Source organism: Pipra filicauda, unplaced genomic scaffold (genome assembly GCF_003945595.2).
Source record: "Pipra filicauda isolate LSUMZ 115617 unplaced genomic scaffold, ASM394559v2 scaffold6_size6359152_pilon, whole genome shotgun sequence".
Classification (NCBI taxonomy): domain Eukaryota; kingdom Metazoa; phylum Chordata; class Aves; order Passeriformes; family Pipridae; genus Pipra; species Pipra filicauda.
In genome coordinates, this window is record NW_024104865.1 from 1,899,551 (window position 1) to 1,921,783 (window position 22,233).

Here is a 22,233-nt window from a genome sequence, read left to right on the forward strand (position 1 = left end):
TGAATTCCCTTTTGAAAAGTGCCTCTGTTTAATCTTGGCCCTCCCAGGCCATCCTAAAGCTGGTGAAGCCACTGGTAAGACTCCATGAGAAAGAGATCAAACACATAGGACAAGGACAAAGATACATGTAGGCAAGGCACAATTGTAAGTCTGGGGTTATTCCCACTATGATCCTGGTCTGATGGGAGATCCTGGGTCTCACTGCTGATGAAGTAGGACTTCAGCAGAGCTTCACAGTCTCTGCATGACAGATTGTGATTGTCTGTGACACATTAAAGGGGTTTTTCAGATGGAAGACATAAAGAACCATTTAAAAAAAAAAAAGCAAAACTAGTTATCTCACACCTTTCCTCTTCTTCTATGGACTTTTTGCTGCACATCATAGAGACTCAAGAGCACCAAGACAATGCCACTGGAGGCAACAATAGAGGGAAGGACAGGGGAGTACAGGAGGAGCTGAAGGGGTAGCCATGCATTACACCCTTCTCTTGTCTTTCACATTCCCCAAAGTCCTGGCAAAGGAGCAGGAGCAGGGAGAACAGCAAAGCTGCACTCAGAACGAAAAACAGATCCAGACAAGGAAATCCAATCAAAATAATACAGCTTCCGAGGCTCAAGCATTGCACAAAAAGAGGATCAGAAGTAAGCTGGGCTCTAAAAGGTAGAGACGACACCAAAACAGGGTGAGAGCAAGAATACAGGAGGGCAGAAAGTAAAAGTCGAGCCCTCTACATAAGGAGGAGGAGAAAAGGAGGAAGGGTAAGGAGGAGAAAGAAGGTTATATTTTCTGGATTTGGGGTTTGGATACTTGATTCTGATTTTTTTCTTTTTTCATTTTTTTCAAAAAGGATCTCACACCTGATATTCCTCGTTCCATCCATTGCGGTTCACCAAGGGCAATGAAGAAATTCTCCTGCCTTTCGTATTCCTCCTCATCTACTATCTTAACCCTTATGGTCTTCCTGTAGGGACAACAAGAGAGACAACCGTGTACAGCGGGTCGGCTGGCTGGAGGCAAGGCAGCAGTAGCAGCAGCAGCAGAGGCGGCGTGGGCTCCTGGCACACAGCCCCTTCTCCTCCGGGGCAGTGTGCATGTCGGACACGGGGCATCTGTAGCAGCTGCTCCTTGGGGAGCGGAAGGGTGTTAGGGTTAGAGAGGGCTGGCAAGGGAGTGAGGACAGAGAGAGAGAAAAGAGGAGAGAGACCTTGCTGATGGTTAGTGGAAGGCAACTTCTGCAGCGCATTTTTTTTCAGTGTCAGATGGTAATGGAAAGGGTATCAGCTGCCTGAAAATCACCAGGGAGGACCACCACCCTGAGGTACCCACTGTGTTTAAGCTGGAAGATCAATGGTTTCTCACAATTAATAATAAATACAATAATAACACCCTCACAATTAATAATAAATCTGCAGGGACTCTGAGCTGGGAGCCTGAGGAGAAGAGAAAGGCACATTCTCCAGTGGGGTGAGGTGAGTCTCTGTTGGTGGGCTACAGCTCTGTCAGCTGCAAAGGAGGCTGACAGTTCTATCTATCTTATGGCTTTCTCTCCTTGATAGTGTCTATCTCTTCTTCCTAGCCTCTTCCCCAAATAAGAACTCAGGCTTCCCAGGGAGCGAACAGCTTTGCTGGGACCTCACAGGGGACTCAATGGGACTAAAATGCCTCCAAGGCTTAAAAGGAAATGCCCTGGGCACTAGAGCGGAGTTGGCCTCTTCCTCCTGATGCCAGCTCACCTAGCTCCCTCCAGTATCCCTGCAATGCACACAGCTGCTGTGAGCCCCCATGTGAACCAAAGTGGGGCATCAGATCCTCCTTGCCCTCAGCTCCTGCTCCCAGAGTTGCACTGCAGGAACCACACCAGGGGTTGCACAGCCTTTGGCCTGCTCAGAAGTTATAAAGCTGCTTCTACACCAGACCTCGATTCCTGTCATTTCTAACAGAGGTGTGACCAGAACAATCCATAGGACCAGGACTGGGTGATGATTTCCTGAGATGCTGGATGTGTTTCTAGCTAGCATCTTCCCACTGATGCTACAAAATTTGATTGGGCCCTTCAGTGGGGATAGCAGAAAGTCCCTCTCAAGTTGCCACAAAAATATGGACAAGCATGACTTCTTTCCATCCTTCTCTCAGCTCTCTCTGAGCTCCCCTCACCACTTTGCCTCTCCCCCACCCCAGCATCACTCCTCATGCCACCCCATGGGTACCATATGACACAGTGTGCGCGCACAGCAGTGTTTAGGGCAGAGCAGTTGGAGACAGAGAGACATCAGAGGAAGAGGAGGACAAGAGGAGGAAGGAGATGGAAGAGAGGAGGAAAGAAGAATGTTAATGTTAGTCTGCAGGGCCAGTACTACACCTTTCTGTAAACTCATATCCACCATGCGGGGGCTCATCAGCTCAATGAAGAAATTCTTGGTTTTTTCATACTCCTCATCATCAATTACCTTGATGTGAATTGTTTTGCTGTGGATGGAAAAATAATAAGGGTCATAAAGGGGAGAGGGGAACAGAGAAGCAAAAGTGGAGGAAGGAAGGAGTTAAATGGGTACATTAGAGAGTCAAAGTTTTCTCACCCACTGAACAAGCTCAACTAGGCCCTTAAGAAAGGCTAAACCCACACTCTTACAAGTGACACTGGCCAATTTTCTGTTTAACCCAAAAGCAGGATGGCAGGCCACACTGTGCAGAGTGAAGTTAGACAAAACCAGCTCTGATCCCCCAGCAAACCGGCTCAGGGCTCAGCTTGTGGGCAGTAGGTCTGATGGCCAGCAGAGAAGCAGGCTTCCCTCACCCTGCTACCTCCCCATCCTCCCCCCACACACACGGGCAACAGCAGCCACACAAGCACACATACCCCACAGGCACCATGCTGCTGCCTCCCTGCCAGCAACACCCACTGGCCTGGCAGATGCCTGCTGGCCCCACAGGTCATGGGGAACCCTGCAACCTGCTGCTCTGATGTAATTCATGTCAGAGGGAGCTCTAGGTGAACCAAGTTCCTTAGCTGCTGAAGGGACAGCTTCATGGGTCTGCTCTGAGAGGTGTTGGCTGCTGGAGCAGCCGGGCAGCACATCCTATGTCTCTCCTTTGGCAAATTTCTTACAATTTCTCAAAGCATTTTGTAGGAAAAGAAGAGCTCACCGTGCCATGGTTTCCTTCACAACAAATACACGCCTTATGCAGAGGTTACTGTCCTGCAGCTTTCACACCCAAAGAGAACAATGGAAGTGACTCAAAGGCTCACTGCCTCCTTACACTGTTGCAGGCTCAAAATGACTCCTGTGCTCCCCTTACTTTTCCAGTGGCTGCAAGGCTTCATTCAGTTCCATCCCTCACTCATGACTGAAGAGATTGGTACTTAGATTCTGAGCTCATCTCACACCCTCTTAAATACAACATTGTCTGCAGGTGGAACTGCTCTGAATGGGCATATATGCTTGTCATCTTGGGGCTCCTGGATTTCCAGTTGGCCCCAGCCCCAAGCTGGAACTGCATTCATTAAACCAAAAGTCAGTTCCACATGAAAAGCATTTTCCTTACCCCAAAACAACTGCCCCAGGAGCCACTAGGCCAGCTGCCCCCTCCTACAAGTGAATGACTACCCGCTTCCTACACATGTACCCACACATAGCCCTGTGGCTATGACCTCCCCTTCCTTCCTGCTCATCCTCAACATTCAGATCAGCCCCAGGTCATGTTGTGCACAATTAGTCTTGACTGGGGATGGGAAGGAGGAGAAAAGCAGGACTGGCAATCACAGAGTCTGGAAAAATAGCCCCAAGCTTGAAATCTCTATGGGCCTCAGCCTGTAGCCCTTGGCATTAAATATACCCAGTATCTTTGATCCCACAGCACTTCAGAGAATCCCTGCATCCTGGAGATGCTGCAATCCCCATCCTGGGGATGCTGTCACTGCCAACAGCCTCCTGAAAATAACCATTTCACAACAGAGAATAGGAGAACTGATCGCATGTCATCCCTGTAGCTTGCATTCCTACTGATATCATTAATGACCACAAAATTAACTGGTCATCCTACAATTTGACCCTCAAGTTAGAACTGCTCCTGCACTCCGACTGTGGAAATCCTGTTCCCTGTGCTGACTCTAGTTTTGATCTTGGTCCCAAACCTCGTCTTTCAAATGATGGCGTACAACCTCTGCCATACCCATCAGTGAAGGAATATGCAGGACAAATAATCTCTAATTCTTCTTTCTAAGCTAAATCATCTTTATTTTTGCCAGTGCTTGCTCTACCTATACCCTGCACCAATGCCAGCAAGCCTACTTTCCCTTCTCTAGACCCTTTCAATCTCTGCTAATACAGCCTGAAGGATGTAGGATTTGAAATGGTACATCTCTGGTGTAAATGTTGCCACTCTCCTAAGACTTCATCATGATGATTTTGTTGCAATTTTGTTGGAGAGGTTGAATTTGCCTTTTGAACCAGATGTTGTCAGGGCCCCTGATACTTTGCACAGCTTGTTCAATTTGTTGAGTTAAATCTACAGCTGATTCATAGCTCTGATCTTTTCCTTGCTCATTACTACAAAACAGAAGGTGGGATTTTCAAAAGCAGCCAGTGCTTCCTGAACATGGGCTGCTTTTAAAAATCCTATTCATAAATACCATTGCTTATAGTTTTTCCATTCTAGGAGCTTCAAAATACTCAGTATTGCCTGTCTGCACAAATTTGGAAAAAAATACCACAGACCATGTTTCCTGTGAGTAACCTTAGGTATCACGACAAAGCTATTCTAAGGCTTTATGCAATTAATATTATGCATGTATATCATTTGAATTTGTTTTCATATAACAACCTTCCTTCTTTGCTTCCTTTTCTTCTTTCCTTCTGTCCAAACTGTGGACTGATGAAATAATGATTCACTATGTGTACATTTTGTTAAGTACAAGATGCTCTACATGGCCTACTAAATAGTTCCACAGTGGTGAGAATTCCTTAGAGTAGTCTTTTTTAATGTAAAAAAAAAAAAAAGATAAAAACAGTCAAGAAAGAGAAAGAAAACATGCTGGGGATCCCTAGAGGCTAACATGGTAAAATGCTGGATTTCAAAGGCAGGTCCCCTTGGGTCAGGAATACAAAAGTGAAAACCTTCTGGACTCCTAGACCAGCTCAGCTCTGCTGTGATCTGGACCATTACCACACGCTCAAGCCTCAGGTGACTTTTCCAAAAAGAGAGTCTGAATTTGGTGATCAATCCAGTAAATTTCTGGTTTCCTCTTTTGCTACAAGCTGTGAAGGAGAAAAGGACCTTTTACCCAGCTCTGAAACAACAGGGCAGGGACAGACCAAAGCCACAGGTGCCCTGCATGGATACAGGCTCCCCCTCACCCCATCTGACTGAATCCCAAAAGAGGTGGTGCCTGACTTCTCCAGTTTTGTTGAGAGGCGATGAGTGCTCAGCAGGTCCTCCACACTGTTAAAGCTTTCAGGACCCAGAGCAGGAACCCAGAGGTGTGGCCTATGTGGCTTGGAGACCCAGGTGGTGTGGGATGGGGATGATGGGAGCCAAACTGCCCACTCTTGTTCCGGAGCCAGAGTGTTGCCAGACCTCCCCTTGCAAAGAAGAAAGGAGCAGGGCAGAAGTTGGCAAGGACTATGCAGTGCCAGGGGAAGGTAGATAAGGGCTCACAGACGCAGTACCACATAATGGGGAGCGGTTAACCTTTCACTGGGATTTTAAGGCAGAGAAAAAAGCAGCATTCCTGCTCCCGGGCCCGCTCTGCAGCCTGCACAGATGGGGGCACGGGGCTGGGCTTGCTCCCTTGAGGGGAAGTACACTTCTCTCAGCTGGCTGGCTGTTCCCATGACTGTCACCACAGAAAGGCCAGTGCTGACAGAGGGGGATTATGGGGCCCATCAGGCCACCCCTCCCAGCCCAATGTGGCTGGTGAGGGCTGCCCTTTCCCAGGCTCTGTAGCTTCCCTACCCACTGCGAGCATCTTGCTCCTCTCCAGGGCTATTAAGGCAACTGTAACTACAGCTGCGTCCTGAGCTGTCATAAATTGTCTGGAGGCCAAGACACAGATTGCTCCCGCAAAATCTCATCTCTTACCTGCAGCAACATTGAGAGCTGCCTTCTCAGAAGGCATGAAGAGTGGAGGAAATGGATGGAGAGAAGGGCTGGAGTGTAACACTGCCCTGGGAAGACATCACGTTAATGTGAGAGATGTGACAGAAGGACACCGAGAGGCAGAGAGTGTGCGGGAGCAGGAGGCTTGGGAACATTTTGCTGGGAGAACATCGTGACAGCTTCTTGAAATTAATGGAGGCAGAGGCGAGCACGAAAGGGGCTGACAGTGCAGTAGCCCTGATGGGCATGCTCACCACGATGGGAAGCAAGGAGTCTGAAGCCTACCTTGCTCAGCTGAGCAGCTTTCATTCCCCAGCCTTTGGCTGTTTCACATGAGGAAAGGAGGACATTTTCCAGTCTTCCCCTTTCTCCCTGACAGCTTGACTGTGGCCAAGACATATGTCAGAGAGCTCAAAAGCAGAGAACAACAGAGACCATCCAAAAGCCTCTCCTGGCAGCAAGGAGCCACTCTGCAAACACAAAGCTCCACCACCAGCACCAAGCCACAGCACAGTCCAATCTCAACCCCTGCACGATATAGTGATGGGAAAAGCTCTTTAATTCAGGCCTTGGTGGTGTTTTCAGCAGATGGAGCAATGCTTCCAATTTGGGCTGTGACATAGCCAGACAAGTCAAAAGCCAGCATTCCCGGGGAAAACCTGGCCATACAGAAGTCAGGATAGCTGCTTGCTTCCTTCTTTTTCTCTAAGGTCATTGCAAGCTGCCACCAACAGCCCTCAGATGATGGCAGTCCAGGCTCTCCTTTCAACATGCACTTAGAAACAACCACTGATTTTAAAAGTTAGGGATGGAAAAGCTCCTCTGGGGAGCAACATTAAGAATAAGATTTCCCTGAGTAAGCAACGGAAGATGAAATGAATAGACATCGATCTTCTCCTAAAGGACTTTGTGCACATGATGTCGCTAAATTCCCCATCTGGGAAGTACAGAGGATAATATATAAAATCATTTTATTTGACAACACGTCCACTTCCAACACACAAGACAACAACTGGATGGTTATTTGATTAATGTGCTAGAAAATATTGAGTATCTCTCTGTGTGGACACTCTTGTTTGCAGGAATTATTGCCGAGGAGGTTAAGAGGATGTGTCTCTGTGTGTCTGTGTGACTTTGGAATGTGAAATAAAGCTCAGGTCTAAAAACAGTGCAAGTCAGGAGATATCACATAGTGTATACCACTGAAACAGGCAGGGCTGTGCAAGGGCAGAATTTACAGTCCCTGGTGGGATGCTGTTAGCCAGAATGAAAAGCAGCCAGGACAGCAAGGTAAACATCTCTGGGCAGTGAGATGTACCAGGAGATCTTCAGTGACTCATTAATGTGAATCATTAGTGATACACCTTGGGTCAAGCCACTGTGTTCTTGACACACCTTGACAAATCCTCGTCTGATTTGTTGTGGATTCACATCCTTGCAGCATGAAGTTCAAAGCAGTCTGACCCTTTCCCAGAGTTCTGCACTGGGTTGAGGTTTCAATGTGAAGCTACAAATAGGACCTATTCACTGTGGTAGAAGACCTTATAGAGAAGTCACAGAATCATAGAATATGCTGAGTTAGAAGGGATCCACCAGGATCATCAAGTCTAACTCCTGGCCCCATACAGGACACCCTAAGAATCACATCATGTGCCTGACAGCGTTGCCCAAATGCTTTTTGAACTCAGGCAGTCTTGGTGCTGTGACCACTCCCCTGGGGAGCCTGTTCCAGTGCCCAACCACCCTCTGGGTCAAAAACTTTTTCCTGATATCCAACCTAAACCTCCTCCAACTCAGCTTCATGCTGTTTCCTCAAGTCCTGTCACTGGTTAGGAGAGTGAAGAGGTTGGTACTTGGCCCTCCACTTCCCCTCACAAGGAAGTTGTAGACTGCAACAAAGTCCTCCTTCAGTCTCCTCCAGGCTGAACAGACCAAGTGACCTCAGCCACTCCTCATAAAGCTTCCGCTCCAGACCTTTTACCATCCTCATGGCCATGGCCCTCCTTTGGATGCTCTCTAATAGCTTAATGTCTTTTTTATATTGTGGTGCCCAAACCACACACAGTATTCAAGGTGAGGCTGCACCAGTGCAGAGTAAAGTGGGACAATCATCTCCCTTGACTGGCTGGCGATGCTGTGCATTTGAGGCAAACCAGAGGGAATTAACTCTCTTTGCCCAGTTCATTGGGAGGTGGATATTTAACAGAGCAAAGTGACAGTGCTCACAGGAAAGGTGAAGAAGCCAGCAAGAGAAGCCCTGATTTGATGCACACTGTCACAAGGAGCTGCACATCAAGTAAGCCAGAGTAACAACCAAAGCCATTCTGAAGCAAAGAATTATGCTGTAGCACAGCACAGCCAAAGACAGGAGGTGCTGAGTCATCTTAATTTCAACAGGAAATCATGGTAACTCAGGAACCTACCTCGACTATGACCAAGACAGGCAAGCTGCACGCTGGGCTCAAGCTCATGTTCGTGAAAGATTTTTCGGCTCCCATGGGGATTGTGGAAGGGGGAACAGGTTTTCAAGCATCCAGCTGTAGCCACTGGCAATGGTCCCAGTTTGTTCTAGCAGAAAGGTCAGAATTGAAGGTGCCTTTAAGGTCATATTAGATGCTGGTACCAATTAACTAAGCAGATGTCAACAGGATAGATGAACTGTCAGAAAACAGTTTCGAGCAGATCATTGATGCGCAAGTTGCTGATGTTTGAGTTACAGAAGAACTGGTGCTAGTACAGAAGCTGGAGACAAGCCATTGCGGGCCAGTTTCCAGGAACTGGCTGTGTCATTCATGAGGACCTTGGAAGAGCAGCTGTGCAAGAGTTATCCCACTTTCTGTAGCAAGAACATGGGGGACAGCCCGACAGTCTCACTACCGGGCCAGCCAGCTATAAAGTATCACAGACAGAAGCCATCCTCAGAAATTGAGATTTTTTTTCTTTTGTCTTCAAGTTGGCTTATGGGATAACCAGTTGGTAACTAGTTATCTTATAATTAAAATCAACTGATAACTTATCATCAGATAACTATCATCTTATCATTAAAATAAGGTTCTTCACAGTGCCAGTCACCATATGACCTATGTACTTCTCCTGGCACCCTGAAAACATACAAGCAAATCAGTTGATACTTCCATATCAGTGGATACTTCCATATCCATACAGTGCCTGTGATCCATATTTCTCACAGGGACTTGATAGGGAACAATCCCTACTTCCTTTGAAGTCTTCATGTGGAAGATGCTACAGTGATGCAGCCAGAAAGGTGAGGGAAGAGAGCAGAGAGAGACTGAAGTGGTGGTGGACGCATCACTTATTCATATGAGTATCAACTTGTTTTGCTTCATCTGATGTGGTTCCCATTTAAAGGGAGCTGTGCACTTCTGTAGGGCATCTCCTCTTCCTTGCCAAAGTTCCATTATGTCATTAGGGAACCAAAAGACCCCAGAAAATAGGTCAGCAAGCAACTGCTATCACCCTGCCTCTGGGCAGAGCCATTCCACCAAGTCATTCCTGACAGGTAGGTGTTTGCCCAACTACTTTCTGAAAGCCACATGGGAAAGATGGTTTTCTGGACAATCTTTCCCCATATTTCAACTCTTTACCCCTAGAAAGTCCACACAGACTGACGAGGTGGGAGCAGGAAGAAACTTTGGCACTGCCCCTGCAGTCCCTGCAAAAAAGGCAGGATCTGGGACTGGCCCAGGTGGCCTAGAGTCAAGGTTACCTTCTGCAAGACCCTATCCCAGCCAAACATGCAGCACACAAGGGATCTCCGCTCCATTCCTGCGAGGGCCAGGAACAGAAACATCCAGCTCCGCTACAGAGGGTCACAGGGAGGAGGGAAAAGGTCCACTGAAGAAGACACCATACAAGATGTGGCTGTACCCCGAAGTGTAGACAATGACCCCTGTCCAAAATCTTGGTGGCCCTTCATGCCCATCTCCCTGGGACTGTGTGAGACTCTGTGCAGGAGCACCAGGAGCTCAAGGGCTCTGCCCAGCTGGCTGTTAGCAGTGTACTTTGCTCACATCACACCAGATCTCTGTAAGGGATAAAGGAGGAAATGTTGACTCAGAAAGACATCTTCCTTTTGTGTATTCCTCATGTAATCTTGGCTAATTAGTAAATTGGCTCATGTTTCCATTAGAACTATTAAAAATGCTTTAGTAGCTGACACATGATAATTAAAGGGACATAGCCAAGACTAAAAGCCCTATTTTTTCAAGTCTTTACTTGCATTAGAAAACTTTAAAGTGTTACCAGTAAAAGATTTATAGTGATAGCTGGTAAAAAGATCAATTTGATTTAAAAAAAAAAAATAAATTGCCTAACTGTTATGGTTCCTCCATCCCAGATGACAACACTAAAGGGGTCACTTTGTGTTTCTGGTCATCTTCATTTTTCAGTTATGCCTGTTTCCTACACAGCAGCCCAGCCCTCACTTTCCACTGCCACCCAACACTGCAAAGAGATATGAAATGCTGCCAACTTCACATGACAGTGTTTTGCACCTACTTTATACCAGTGCAAGTAACTGTACCAGCAATTAGAAATCAGAGCTGCTAAGTTGCAAGTGAGCCCATTAAGCATTTCCAGGCCTTGCAAAAAAATCCTTAAGTATCTGATGTGTTATTCTGTTATTCAGGGCAACTCAAGAGATATGGTATATCCATGCATCAGCCATGGGAATCAGCACCAAAGCTAGGGAATGGTAAATGTGTCACACTCAAGCTGGAAGCCCTGAAGAGCTGGAAAAAGCATGGTAGGGAAGCACCAAAAAATGCTTCAGGAGGTTCCATAATGCAGTCAGCCCCATTAGACAAGATTTCCAAAGCATTCTACATTTCATATTGTTCAAACATGATAAAATGCTCTAATATACAGGGTTCTTCATGGAAAGATGCCACAGTTTGTTAAGAATTTCTTCAAAAAGGGGAAAACCACTGTTTGTTAAACCCCCCTTCTCTCAGCTGAGTCCATATTGTTGATCCATGAGCTATTTAAGTTGTGTTGTACAAGCATAATAGCCTAGCTCCACAGGTCTTCTTTTCTTTATTCAGTTTAATAAAGCTATTTTTTTCTCTATTAAACATTTTCAGGTTCAGCTATAATCTTTGTTTAAATTCCTCTCAAAAAAAAAAAAGAAATCTAGGCTGATCCGTGCATCACCTTTCAGACTGTTGGGTCCAAGTACTGAAGCTGTGTGTACAGACACAGGGGGCCCTTGCCTGGCCTGCTGCAAGTCAGCTTTTTCTTCCTGACCCTATGAGACTTGATGCTTCTGGGCCAGGGGAGAACAGACAAAATTTGAACAGCCTGTGGAGCTATTTGTTGAGGTCTGTACAGTAAGTACGTCTTGTACAAGCAATAATTCAACTTGGCAGCCCATGAAACCAGACAGTTCAGGTGGGTATCAGCCTGGTGTAGGTGCAAAGCATTGCCAGGGCCCTGGGCGCAGACATTTCTCTCCTCCCTACCTTGGGCAGGTTCCCAGGGGAACAACCTCACTGAGAAGACTCTGCCCTTTTTCTCTCAGGGAAGGGAAGGGAAGGGAAGGGAAGGGAAGGAGGGAAAAGGGAAGGGAAGGGAAGGGAAGGGAAGGGAAGGGAAGGGAAGGGAAGGGAAGGTTTGGGAAGGAAAAGTTTGGGAAGGTTTGGGAAGGAAGGTTTGGGAAGGGGAGGGGAGGGATAAGCCTTTTGAGATGTCCTGAGCAAACATGAAACTGGCATTCAGCTGGAAGTGATCCCCTGTCCCACCACCTTGCTCCTGAATCCCACCTGCAAGACACTCATCACTGGCTGATATTGGCAAACTAGTGCTTCAAGCTGTCGCCCCTGTTTTTAGACTTTTTGCTGAAGGCATGTAGATTTGGAAGCTATATTTAGATGTCTTCTCTATTCTTCAGCAACAGGGTTGCCATGGAGATGCTGGCAAGGACAAGAAGGTGGGGACAGAGGGGGAGAGGAAGTTGAGGAATGAGAAATGCCAGATTCGAAACAACCCTCATCAGCCTGAGAAGGCTTTAAATTCCTCCCAGGGCAAAAACTGCTGGAGCTTGTTAGCCGAAATGAGCCTCTGGCACTGCCTGATGGCATGGCCCTGCTATGCATCGCTCAGTCTTTGTCACAGCAGGTTTGAAGAGACACAAGTGGCTGGCCTTCAAGCACTGCTCCTTTGGGAGAGCATGGCCCCACTGACCTGAGCTTGCTGCCCCAGGGTGTGTGCTGAGTACCAATCCCTGCTCAGATCATCACTCCTGTGAGTGCTGATAGTCACCTGCAACATCAGTTCATCCAATCCCGACATCCAGAGGACAACCACCCATGTGCTCCTCTCTGGGCACAGCTCTGGAGGGCCAAGTGTCACTCACTAGCTCAGCTGAACTCTATATAGCTTCAAAATTCAGTTCTCGGAACTCTCAATGAATTTTCAAAAGCCTTCTGACATGGGGTGCCCAAAACCAAACCTGCAGTGCTGCATGGCATCCCAGCCTCTGCTGCCTGGGTGCCAAAAGCAGCCGCATGGGAGCTCCCTACTACATGTTCTGCTACTGCCATGCTGCTTCACAAGTTCATACTGACTCTGTAATCAGCCAGCTCCTGCTGGCTTTCTCTCTGCTACTGACAGTGAAGGCAGACAGGGAGCTGCGGCTGGCTCCCCAGCAGCATGGGCAGGGGCATGCTGGCACACTGGGGACAAGCAACACAGCACAGGAGGGAACGCTGATGGACATGGAGACCTCAGCTTGCTGATCCTAGCGCCAGAGGAGCCAGGCTGTGGTGGAAGTGAAGGTGGATTACAGACAGGGATTACAGGAGGTTCTTGATCACCCCCATGCCAGCCACATCCACATCCCCTGGGCTGCCATCAGCTGCAGGTACTGACAGATATGCAGATTCACACCTACTGCCCACAACATTTCTCTTACCAGCAGAGACAACATAGGTGGAGACCAAGGGCTCCTCCTAACATGGCTGCTCAGGACTCACTGTCCTACACTTACTGCACTGAGATGTCCAGGTGCTAGATATAATACTTGTCAGTAAAATTGCCCTGTTAAAGTTTAGGGCTTGACATGCTTCAGTGATCTCAGACCTAGGGGGAGGTTAACAAAGCTTGGGGAGAAGGATGTACCACTGATAGTGGACAGAAAGAATGCAGAATTTACAGGCCAAAGGACATTTGGCAGAAATCCCAAGATAAGGAAGAAACTAATTAAGCCAACTCAGCAACTGTGCTGAAATCGGCTCTGACTGGGTAAAAGGTAATTCTGGCAGGGGGAGATCACGACCACTGACTCACGGACCACCAACCCAAGAAATCCACCAACTCAAATGAAGAGAAAGACTGAGCATACAGACTAACTAGCATAAGAAGCAATGGAATCATTTAACCAACAGAGGATAGAATAGTAATTAAAAAGAGAACTATGCAACTTGTAGCCAATGATTATTAATGCCTTTGTTTGCTAAAATGTATAAACAGTGAAAAGTTTTGATAGTCCTTGTGCTGGCTTTGTGGATTTGCCACCCAGCACCCCTTTCTGTGTGGAACTGTAAATTAATCAAATATCTCGACTCTTGAACACCGGGTGAAAGAACCTGTTTTGGGACAACACTGGCAATGTAATTTGGCTTTTCAAGAACAGCCAGGACAATCCCCCCAGTTCCCAGCACAGGAACACCCCACTCCTTTGTGGCTCCTGCACATGACAGCATTCACAGATTTCAGTGCTAAAAGCACATGAAAAAGGTTGGGGAGTGAAACCAACTTTCTCATCACAAATGTCTCTGGATATCAGCCTCACAAGTCCCTCTGCCCCCTCCCTCGCTCTGCTCTTCCCACAGACTCAAGCAGACAGTGCTTTCAGTTCTGCAGCCCAGCCACTGGAGTTGCACTACATCCAAAGCAGCAAGGCAGCAATCTGTAGGAAATTAATGAGCTGCAAACAACGCTGTGCAGCTGCCAGCCTGAAACAGGCCCGCTCTGCACACCGCAGATAAAATTATTATATAGGAACAAAAGGAGCTGGAGCTGGGGTGCTTTGGCTCTGGTCACAGGCTTCTTGTGACCAAGATAAGGGACAGCACACCAAATTGCCCCAGCAACATCAGAGTTGCATATCCAGCCATTTATACAGAGCCAAGATACTGCATCATTATACAAGGTCCTGTGTATTTGATCGTACTTGCACTTCTGTAGCACTGAAAATACGACAGAGGATACTCAGTTACAACATTTCATTTCACTCTTTGGCGCTGTTTTATTTCTATTTCATACAGAATAAAAACATCCCGGAAAAACCAAACAGGGTCATTTTCTTAGTTTCAAGGAGCTCATGCCCTGGGAGAAGCTGCAGGTTCCCAGGAGGAGACCAGCACTGATGGGCTTTTACTTTCAGAATCCAGAGCTTTGCACCATTAAAAAGCCACTTCCTTATTCATAAACTGAGCAAAGATCATGTCATCAGCCAGATTTGCCATGAACAAAAGTGCTTCAGAAAGGTTAAATCTAGGAGCAGGGCAACCTTCAAGCCTTGCTTAATGACCCAACTTTAATTCCCAAAGAGATGGGCTGCTGCATGCCTCCCAAGGCCCTTTACTCATCCTAAAAGCTTGCCCTACCCTCATTCCAACATGCTCCTCAACTCTTATTCCCCTTCTTGCTGTCTAAGCCCTCCTATTACAACACCCTCAATGCCTCAGAACTTAATAAATTATGGTCTGTCTTCTCCCTTCCAAGTTTTGATTCACCACTGAACAACTGTATGATTTGACCTGTCCCGACAAAGCACAGGCCGCAGTCCTGATGCCCCTTGGCATGCATCAAGCTCTCACTGAATGTTGGGTTTGCACACTGGACTCACACACTTCTCTCCATCTGGTTAGAACTGCAACTGATAAGAAAAAACAATCATTCTCCGAGCCCTGGTCTGACACCCAGCTTGGTGGCAGGTGCAGCACTCTTCACCCAGCATCAGTAAACATGTTTTCAGGGGTTTAGTAACATGACACATCTGCTCTGAAGGCTAAAACCTCAAAAAGACCTCTAGAATGAATCCCTTGGGGTGTCAGAGAAAGGACTCTTTGACCTCCTAGACCTCTCACCTTAAAAATGGAACTCCCTGACTCCATCATGAGTTTTGCCCATTATGGGACCTAGAAAACTTTTTAGGACTTGAAATCCCAAGATAAAGACCTTCTGAGAAAAAAGAAAAAGGTGCGCTTGATTTTTTTTGAGCTGATTTTGATCTTTTTTGGAAGAAAGGTCCCATCCCAGATCTCTTCCAAGCCAGAACATAATTCGGTTGCAATGCCATTGGTGCCTGAGCATTTCTTCCTCCCTCCTCCAGCCTCTGCTTTCTTCCAGCTCACTGCACATGTGCCCTGCAGTGAGTGTCAGTGCTCTTACAAGGAAACTGCTATACACCAGGGAGACTGTCAGGAGCGGGAGCCTTCTGCTCTGTCTGTCTGTTTACCAGGGTGTCTGTCTATGCTTATCAGTGGCTTATTCTACTTTTCAAATGCTGTCCCTTGCTCCATGCCATCATGTTGCCCCATGCTTCCTTTGCCACCTTAGAAAGGCGGTGGAGTAAATAGTACGTTGAGAAATAAATTCTAAATGTTAAGAGCCCTGCAAACTGATGCTGACCATCCACAAATTGGATCTGAACATGCACCTCATTGGTCTGAGGTTCTGCCCTGGCCTCTCACCTGTGGGTAGACTGCATTTATCTTTCCTCCCCAGAGGCAGAGCTGAAGCAGAGAGGATATCAAAGATTTGCTTGGCTTCATTGGCAGCAATCAGCTGGAGCAGACAGGAATGAAACACTCAAGACAGAGCCCTCGCTGCCCAGTTGCTCCCCAGGCACTCACCCAGCCTCCCTGCTGCCAGGAAACACCCCTCACGCCCAGGGCTGCTGCCGAAGTGGCGCAGCACTGGCTCTGAGCTGCAGGACAGCAGCCTATTTCTGTCTGGTGACCCATCTGCAGCAGCATCACTTGTGCACAGAGACTGCAAGTGCCCAAGGAGGAGTACTCTGGGCCATCCAGGTACCTACACCTGCCATCCTGGATTGGTGGGTGCTGCCAAGCAGGAGCTCACAGGTTGGGTCTTTGAACTCACAGTCAGACCCTGAGCAAGGGTTAGAGGAAGTCATGTAGGGCTTTCTGAAGTAGTCTGAAAAGCCTACTTTTCTTTCATTTGACCTGAATCATGATACTGAACCAGGAGAAATGAGGCTGCCTGGGCAAAACATCACTTGCCCTAATCTCATAGCAAAACTGAAGGTGAGTTGCATTTTCCACAACTGTAGGGGAGAGTCTGTGAACCCCTGCAAACCATAGGCATTGACTTTTTCATTAGCCTAGTGTTGAGAAAGGTCTGTGGAGCCAGCCCTGAAGCTGGAAATAACTCCCCATGAAGGACTTAGAGATGGTCTACAGCAGAGACAGCCTGCAGCTGCAAAAGCTGGCTCTGTCAGACACACTTGCCTCCAGAGAATCAGGTCATATCCCATTTCCAGTAAATTAGAAGTAATCCTGGGTTTGGTGGTTTGGTTTTTGTGGGGTGTTGGGGTGGTTTTGTTGTTGGTTTTTTGTTGTTGGTTTTTTTTTTTTTTACCCTTATTATTTGTTTTCTTTTTTATTTGTTTGTTTTAAATGTTTATTTACCAGTTGGTGCCTCCTGCAGAGGCAGGCATCTGGAGATCTATGACTGGAAAAAGGACAAACCCAGCTTCTAATGATATGACCATCTCTTTAAAAAGCAATGATAGTAACAGTCCCTACTAGCCCTTGGAGCTTCACATATGACTCCGCTCTGACGGAGTGTGACTGTACAGGACAGCAGCATTGGGCTCTATTTAATTTTAACCCAACTGCTCCAGATCAAATTTTCACAGCCTCTAACAAAAGAGATGACTTTTATTAGAGGCAAGAGTTATTCATTTACAGTCAAGCTGGACCCCTTCCTTCTCATGCCTCAGCACAAATAATAACAGTTTTGCAGGCTAAACAAGGCTCTCTTGGCCATCTGTGAGACCCCCTGAAGACTGAAAGATTGCCCAGGTGTAATTCAGGATAAAAATCTGATTTTTGGAACATTTAGCACTGCTGGGATTCAGTGCTCAGAGAGAGAGAGCAGGCTCATGTTTTGAGCCAAGAAATCCTGATAGTGCAGAGACACTAAAACCTCCTCTTTTTTTTGTCTTCTATTGCCATCAAATCTGATTTGAAATGACCGAGAATGAACATGTGGGGTGATTTCGGGGTTTTCTTTTGTGTGTGTGTATGTAGTGGTTTCTTGGGATAGAAACCATTATGTCAAGGGTTGGGTGGGGGTTACAGTAAGTACGGATTTCAGATCCTTCAGTGTCATGTATTCATCAAACAGGGAGATGGACTCAAATCCAGTCCTCCCAAAAATGGATTTAGGCAACACTGTACCCAAGATTGGATTCACCCTGAGTATCTCTGACACCATCTATCTCCATTTTCTTCTTCTAGGGGCTATGCACTTAGATGTGGCATTGTTTTCCCCAAAATGTACATGGCTAGGAGTGAAGTGCTGTTCTTCAACTGTGCTCTGATGAGTTTCTTCCTACCCCTCCAGGTGTTAAGGTTTTGCTCAAGTCAAGAGAGATTTATTATCTTTAGTCTAATCTCAAGAGACCCTCAGTCTTTGGAGCCCCTGGCGCTCTACAGAACTATGCCACTTCCCTAAAGCTTGCTTGGCCATTAAGCCCAACTCCATGTGCTGCATCTTCCCCGTGCTCAGTTCTAGCAACACTGGTGGCTGCCAAGGACTGCCTGGCCCAAGTGAGCTTTCCTGAGCAGGACATGTCTTTCGGCCAGTTTCTGGCAGACTTCCATCAAAGTGAGATATAAGGCACATCCCAGTCCCATCCCGCCCCCCTTATGCAACCGCCGCCGGCTAAAAATACAGCCGCAGCCCCTGCAGCCCTGGCCAGGCGAGATGCAGATTTAATGAGGCTTCCATGGCAACGGGCTTCACTTCAGCAGGGACTGGGATGTAGGGGACAGGGATGCTTGGGGGGAGAGGTGCTCCTCAGCTGGGGGAGAGCTGCACAGTTAAAAGCTTGTGGCAGTGGGGTTTGAGGTTTTTTTCCTTGCTGATATTAATAAAATTGTGGAGTGTTTGGTTCAGTTAACTGCAGTGAAAGAGGCAAGCTCTGTAGTATTTTTAACAGACAAACCTAGACCTATTTCTGCCATGAGAATAAATATTTACTAGTCAACCTTAATTAAACTCAATCACCCACAGGCAGAAATGTTAAAACAGGGATAAATCAAGGGGACTGTTTCAGTCTACCAATACTATAAACAACTTTTTCAGTAAAAAATGAGCTTCTGCCAGAGTTCACAAAATGCAGTGGTAGAACTGGCCAGTACAGTCAGGAGACCTGGTGACAGCTAAGGTCACGGAGGATGTGGTTTATGTTTCATGGATGATGTCCTCTGTGCCACTGTGGGGGTGGGGGCTAAACACACAGAAAAAAACCCCCACTTTAGATGAAAAATCTAGGATAAAAAAATGTTGCAAGCCTGGTTTTTCAAAGAAGAATAAAACTGAGATTACTACCTCCTGTCCTCCATAACGATCCTCCTACAATGTGTGCAAGAGCAAGGACCAGCCAAAATCCCACTTTGGTGTGCACAGCTCTAAATACTAGATCAGCAGTAGCTGTCCTGTGGCTGACAGGTGTTTATGGATCCATGGATTATTTCTGTGAAATGTGGAAAATACCTTGGACAAGCTAGCCTATTACTAGTCAGATTAAATTTGCTATTCAGAGGGTGACACCTTCACTGGAAAATACTTAGAGTGTCACAGTCTAAAATCTCTGTTTCTATTATAAAGATACAGTATTTTTCCAAAATGCAGGGGTTTTTTTCAGGAATTCCTTCTTATTTTCTTCACACAGCAATACATTTCCTTCTACTGGAACACTACTTCCTATCTAAGAACTAAAAAGAATAAATGCAACTCAAAAAATAAAGGTAAATACTAACATTTTCACTTCAGTCATGAGAAACTGAGACATGATAAAATATCATGGGAAAAGGGAATGCCCAGCCTCTTCTCAAATCTACATATTTGGCACTGGGAATTTATAAATCAAGACCCTCAGAATTGCACGTTATTATTGAAAATTCTGGCAAAAATCAGGTGCCTCTAAAATAAGGCACCCCTAAAATAAAGCACTCCAGCCAGGTGCCCAAACATGGTTTGAACCCAATATATCTGAATTTAAAAATCAAAAATCACTGTTTTCTACTTCTTTCAGCTCAGGTCCTTGTACTCAGACGTCCTTCAGTTCAAAGCATCTGCCCAGTACCCTTCTCTCTAGAATGAGCCATTCCTGTTGACGTAAAAAGTCATCACTTGGAGGCGCCGAACCCTTACATAAGCTGATTTTCTATACATTAGCTCCCATCTGTTACGTCTCTCCTGCTAAACCAGGTTCATTGTCCTGTTATAAGCTTACTGAAATACAACACAAGGCATTTCACAAACTATAATAGAAAATCATCTCTCTGCCCCGTGAACAAAACATGGCCCGTGTTAAACTATACAGCACTAAAATCATTGCCACAAATTAAGATGTCAAAGCCACCAGGAAAATTTAAGGGACCCATGCAGAACACTGGCCATCACTGCTTGCTAAGGCAGTGATATCTCCAGCGCTGCAGCAGCCCCAGTCTCACCACCTGTGGTCATCAAGCTGGAAAGAAAATACTGCCTGTTCAGGTATCCCCCTTTCTTCCTTCCTGCTCCTCATGTCACAAGGTTGCTTGGCTGTAGTGTCTCCCATTTCAAGCTCCTTAGCTTAATTTAGTTCTCCTAATCAAAGGAACCACAGTCCTGGAGATGCCACCACGCAGTCCTTGCTCTGTCTCTGGCAGTGTCCTCCTGCAAGAAAGTCACTTCTTTGTCCACTTGTAAAATGGGAACAAGCGCTCCTTTGCCTCTGAAGCATGTCATAAGCATGAATGCATTAGTATTTCAAGACAAGTCAATATTATGGGGGAGAGAACACTTGAAATGCATAGAAGCAAGGTTTTTAAGAAGAGGTAATATGCTTTACTAGCTAATATTGCTCTATGAGCTTTTGAACATAAGGGACTTTTTGCCCAAAAGGTACTCATTTTCAAAACTGGGATTTCTGTTTGAGCCTGTATAAAAAGGTTTGCATTGCCTCAAATTGTCTTTTCCTGAGAATTCATACCAATCAACTGGGCTCATGTTTGCTCTCCCCTAGAGACTTATATCCTTAGGCCATTATGGTTTGCAACAACATAAATAGCTAATTAACTTCTTACTTAAAAGTAAGAAAGCAATAAGAAGGCATCCTCATCAGCTTCTGGAAACACTTGAGCTCCCCACCACAGCTCTGCCTTCAGACAGGCTAAGATGAAACCTACAATATTTGCTGCAACAGTACATTCCACCATTATTGCACCATGCTTATAGCTCCAGTCATAGGGAAGGCAGCACACAGAGAGATGATTTGCCCTATAACTACTCACCTTGCTACACAAATTCATACAACCTAGTGAAACAAATCCTAACTTTCAGGAAATGGCAAGACATGAAACTTAATAGGCCAAATCCTTAAGAAGTTCTTGAACATCTATTCAGTCCTCACTGCCTGAAACAAACTTCTGTAAAACTGACCTCAGTCTCACAGCAAGGACCGTTGTGAGCTTTTAAGAACCACAAAGTTGCTCCTGGTCTCTTGTAAAGAGCAACAGCCCTGGTGAATCTGCCAAAGACATCTGAAAAGCACAGTATGCTTGGAGATGAGCAGTCACACTGCAGGAACTGGAATCATGTAAGCCATAAGAGATTCCCATTCAGAGCCCAGGGTGGCACTGCCCTGGAGGATGGGAGCAGAGAAGGTGCCCCAGAGGGGGCATCCCAAAGCACCACCTCTCCTGCCTGCCTTCCTCCAGTCACGCTGTCAGCATTGTCATTCCCAGACAGACTGGAAATCTTACTTTACTACATATACAAAATAAGATAACACCTTTCTTGGCCCCAAAGCAACTCTCACAGGCTTTGCACATGGGTTGTTTTCACAGCTCACTGTGAGGCAGAGAATTCTGGCAGGTTTCCACCTCACCAGGCAGCTCAGCACCTGGCCTCAGACAATCCTCCACGCTTTTTTGTGTTCTCTCCCTTTCCAGGATTTTTCCCTAGGGATGTTCTTAGCCAGGAGGTCTTCCTGGACATCAGCCCCATTTTTCTTCTCTTCCCATCCTTTCTGCCTTCACTCCCAGGAGTTCCTGTGCAAGGTTCTCTCAATCCCCAGGAGGACCCACATAGGACTAGTCAACGGTGTAGAGACAGACAGGGAGCTGCCTGTAAGGGAGATGAAGCTGTCAAGAGGAGAAAAGCTTGACTTCCACAGACTTTTTCTCTCTGTTGGCAGGAGGGTGTCCAGCAGCAGCATGACACTGAGACAAGGACATGTGGCACATAACCCAAATGAAGGCTGGGGTCAGCTCAGCTCCTTAGTCCATTTCAGGAGCCCTGCTGCGTCCCCAGCTCTCATAAACCAAGAATTCAGCAGATCTGTCAAGAATGATAAAGCCACAGACCCTTAGACCTCTGCTTGTTATCAATTATGAGGCTTGCTGGCAGCACTTAGAGGCTTGCTGTGAATAGGAAGGCCACAGTCATTTCTAGCAATCTAGTGTCTTAAAGGACCTCATGTCCTAATATCTCACACATTTTCATGCATTTACCTTTGCAGCATGACAATGAGACAGAAATCAAAGGAAGAATTAAGGTAGGAGCTGTGGCTCCCATTCACAGTGTCCAGCAGGCACCACAGAGCTGCTGGCTACCGGCTCCTGTCTGGGGAGAAGATCCTTCCTTAGACAAGGGTTGCCCGTAGATGGCAGCTAGGGATGGAAGAGGATACCTGAACACTGGCAGGGTCTGATGCCTTCAACAAGATTGTCCAGAGAGATTTCGGTGGCTGAAGCTACCACCCCATAAATCAGAAGCATGTGTAGCTCCCCATGGCTGCACCAGGAGTGAATCCCTCTGAGTCAGATCACACTGGCTCCTGGACAGAAACATGCTCTTAGAGCTGAACTTGT

The 22,233-nt window shown here is 46.6% G+C and overlaps 1 protein-coding gene across 7 annotated transcripts in view; it reads right to left on the reverse strand.

The window, feature by feature from the left end:
* Window positions 1-22,233, reverse strand: part of SLC8A3 (solute carrier family 8 member A3) — a 116,840-nt gene that overhangs the window by 22,094 nt on the left and 72,513 nt on the right. For 4 of the 7 annotated variants that reach the window (XM_039389008.1, XM_039389006.1, XM_039389004.1 and 1 more), the window contains one exon: window positions 2,361-2,467. In XM_039389008.1, the coding sequence (XP_039244942.1) occupies window positions 2,361-2,467 (107 nt within the window). Of the gene's footprint in view, window positions 1-858; window positions 963-2,360; window positions 2,468-22,233 lie in introns of all 7 variants that reach the window. The other 3 variants (XM_039389007.1, XM_039389009.1, XM_039389005.1) reach the window with 1 other exon arrangement.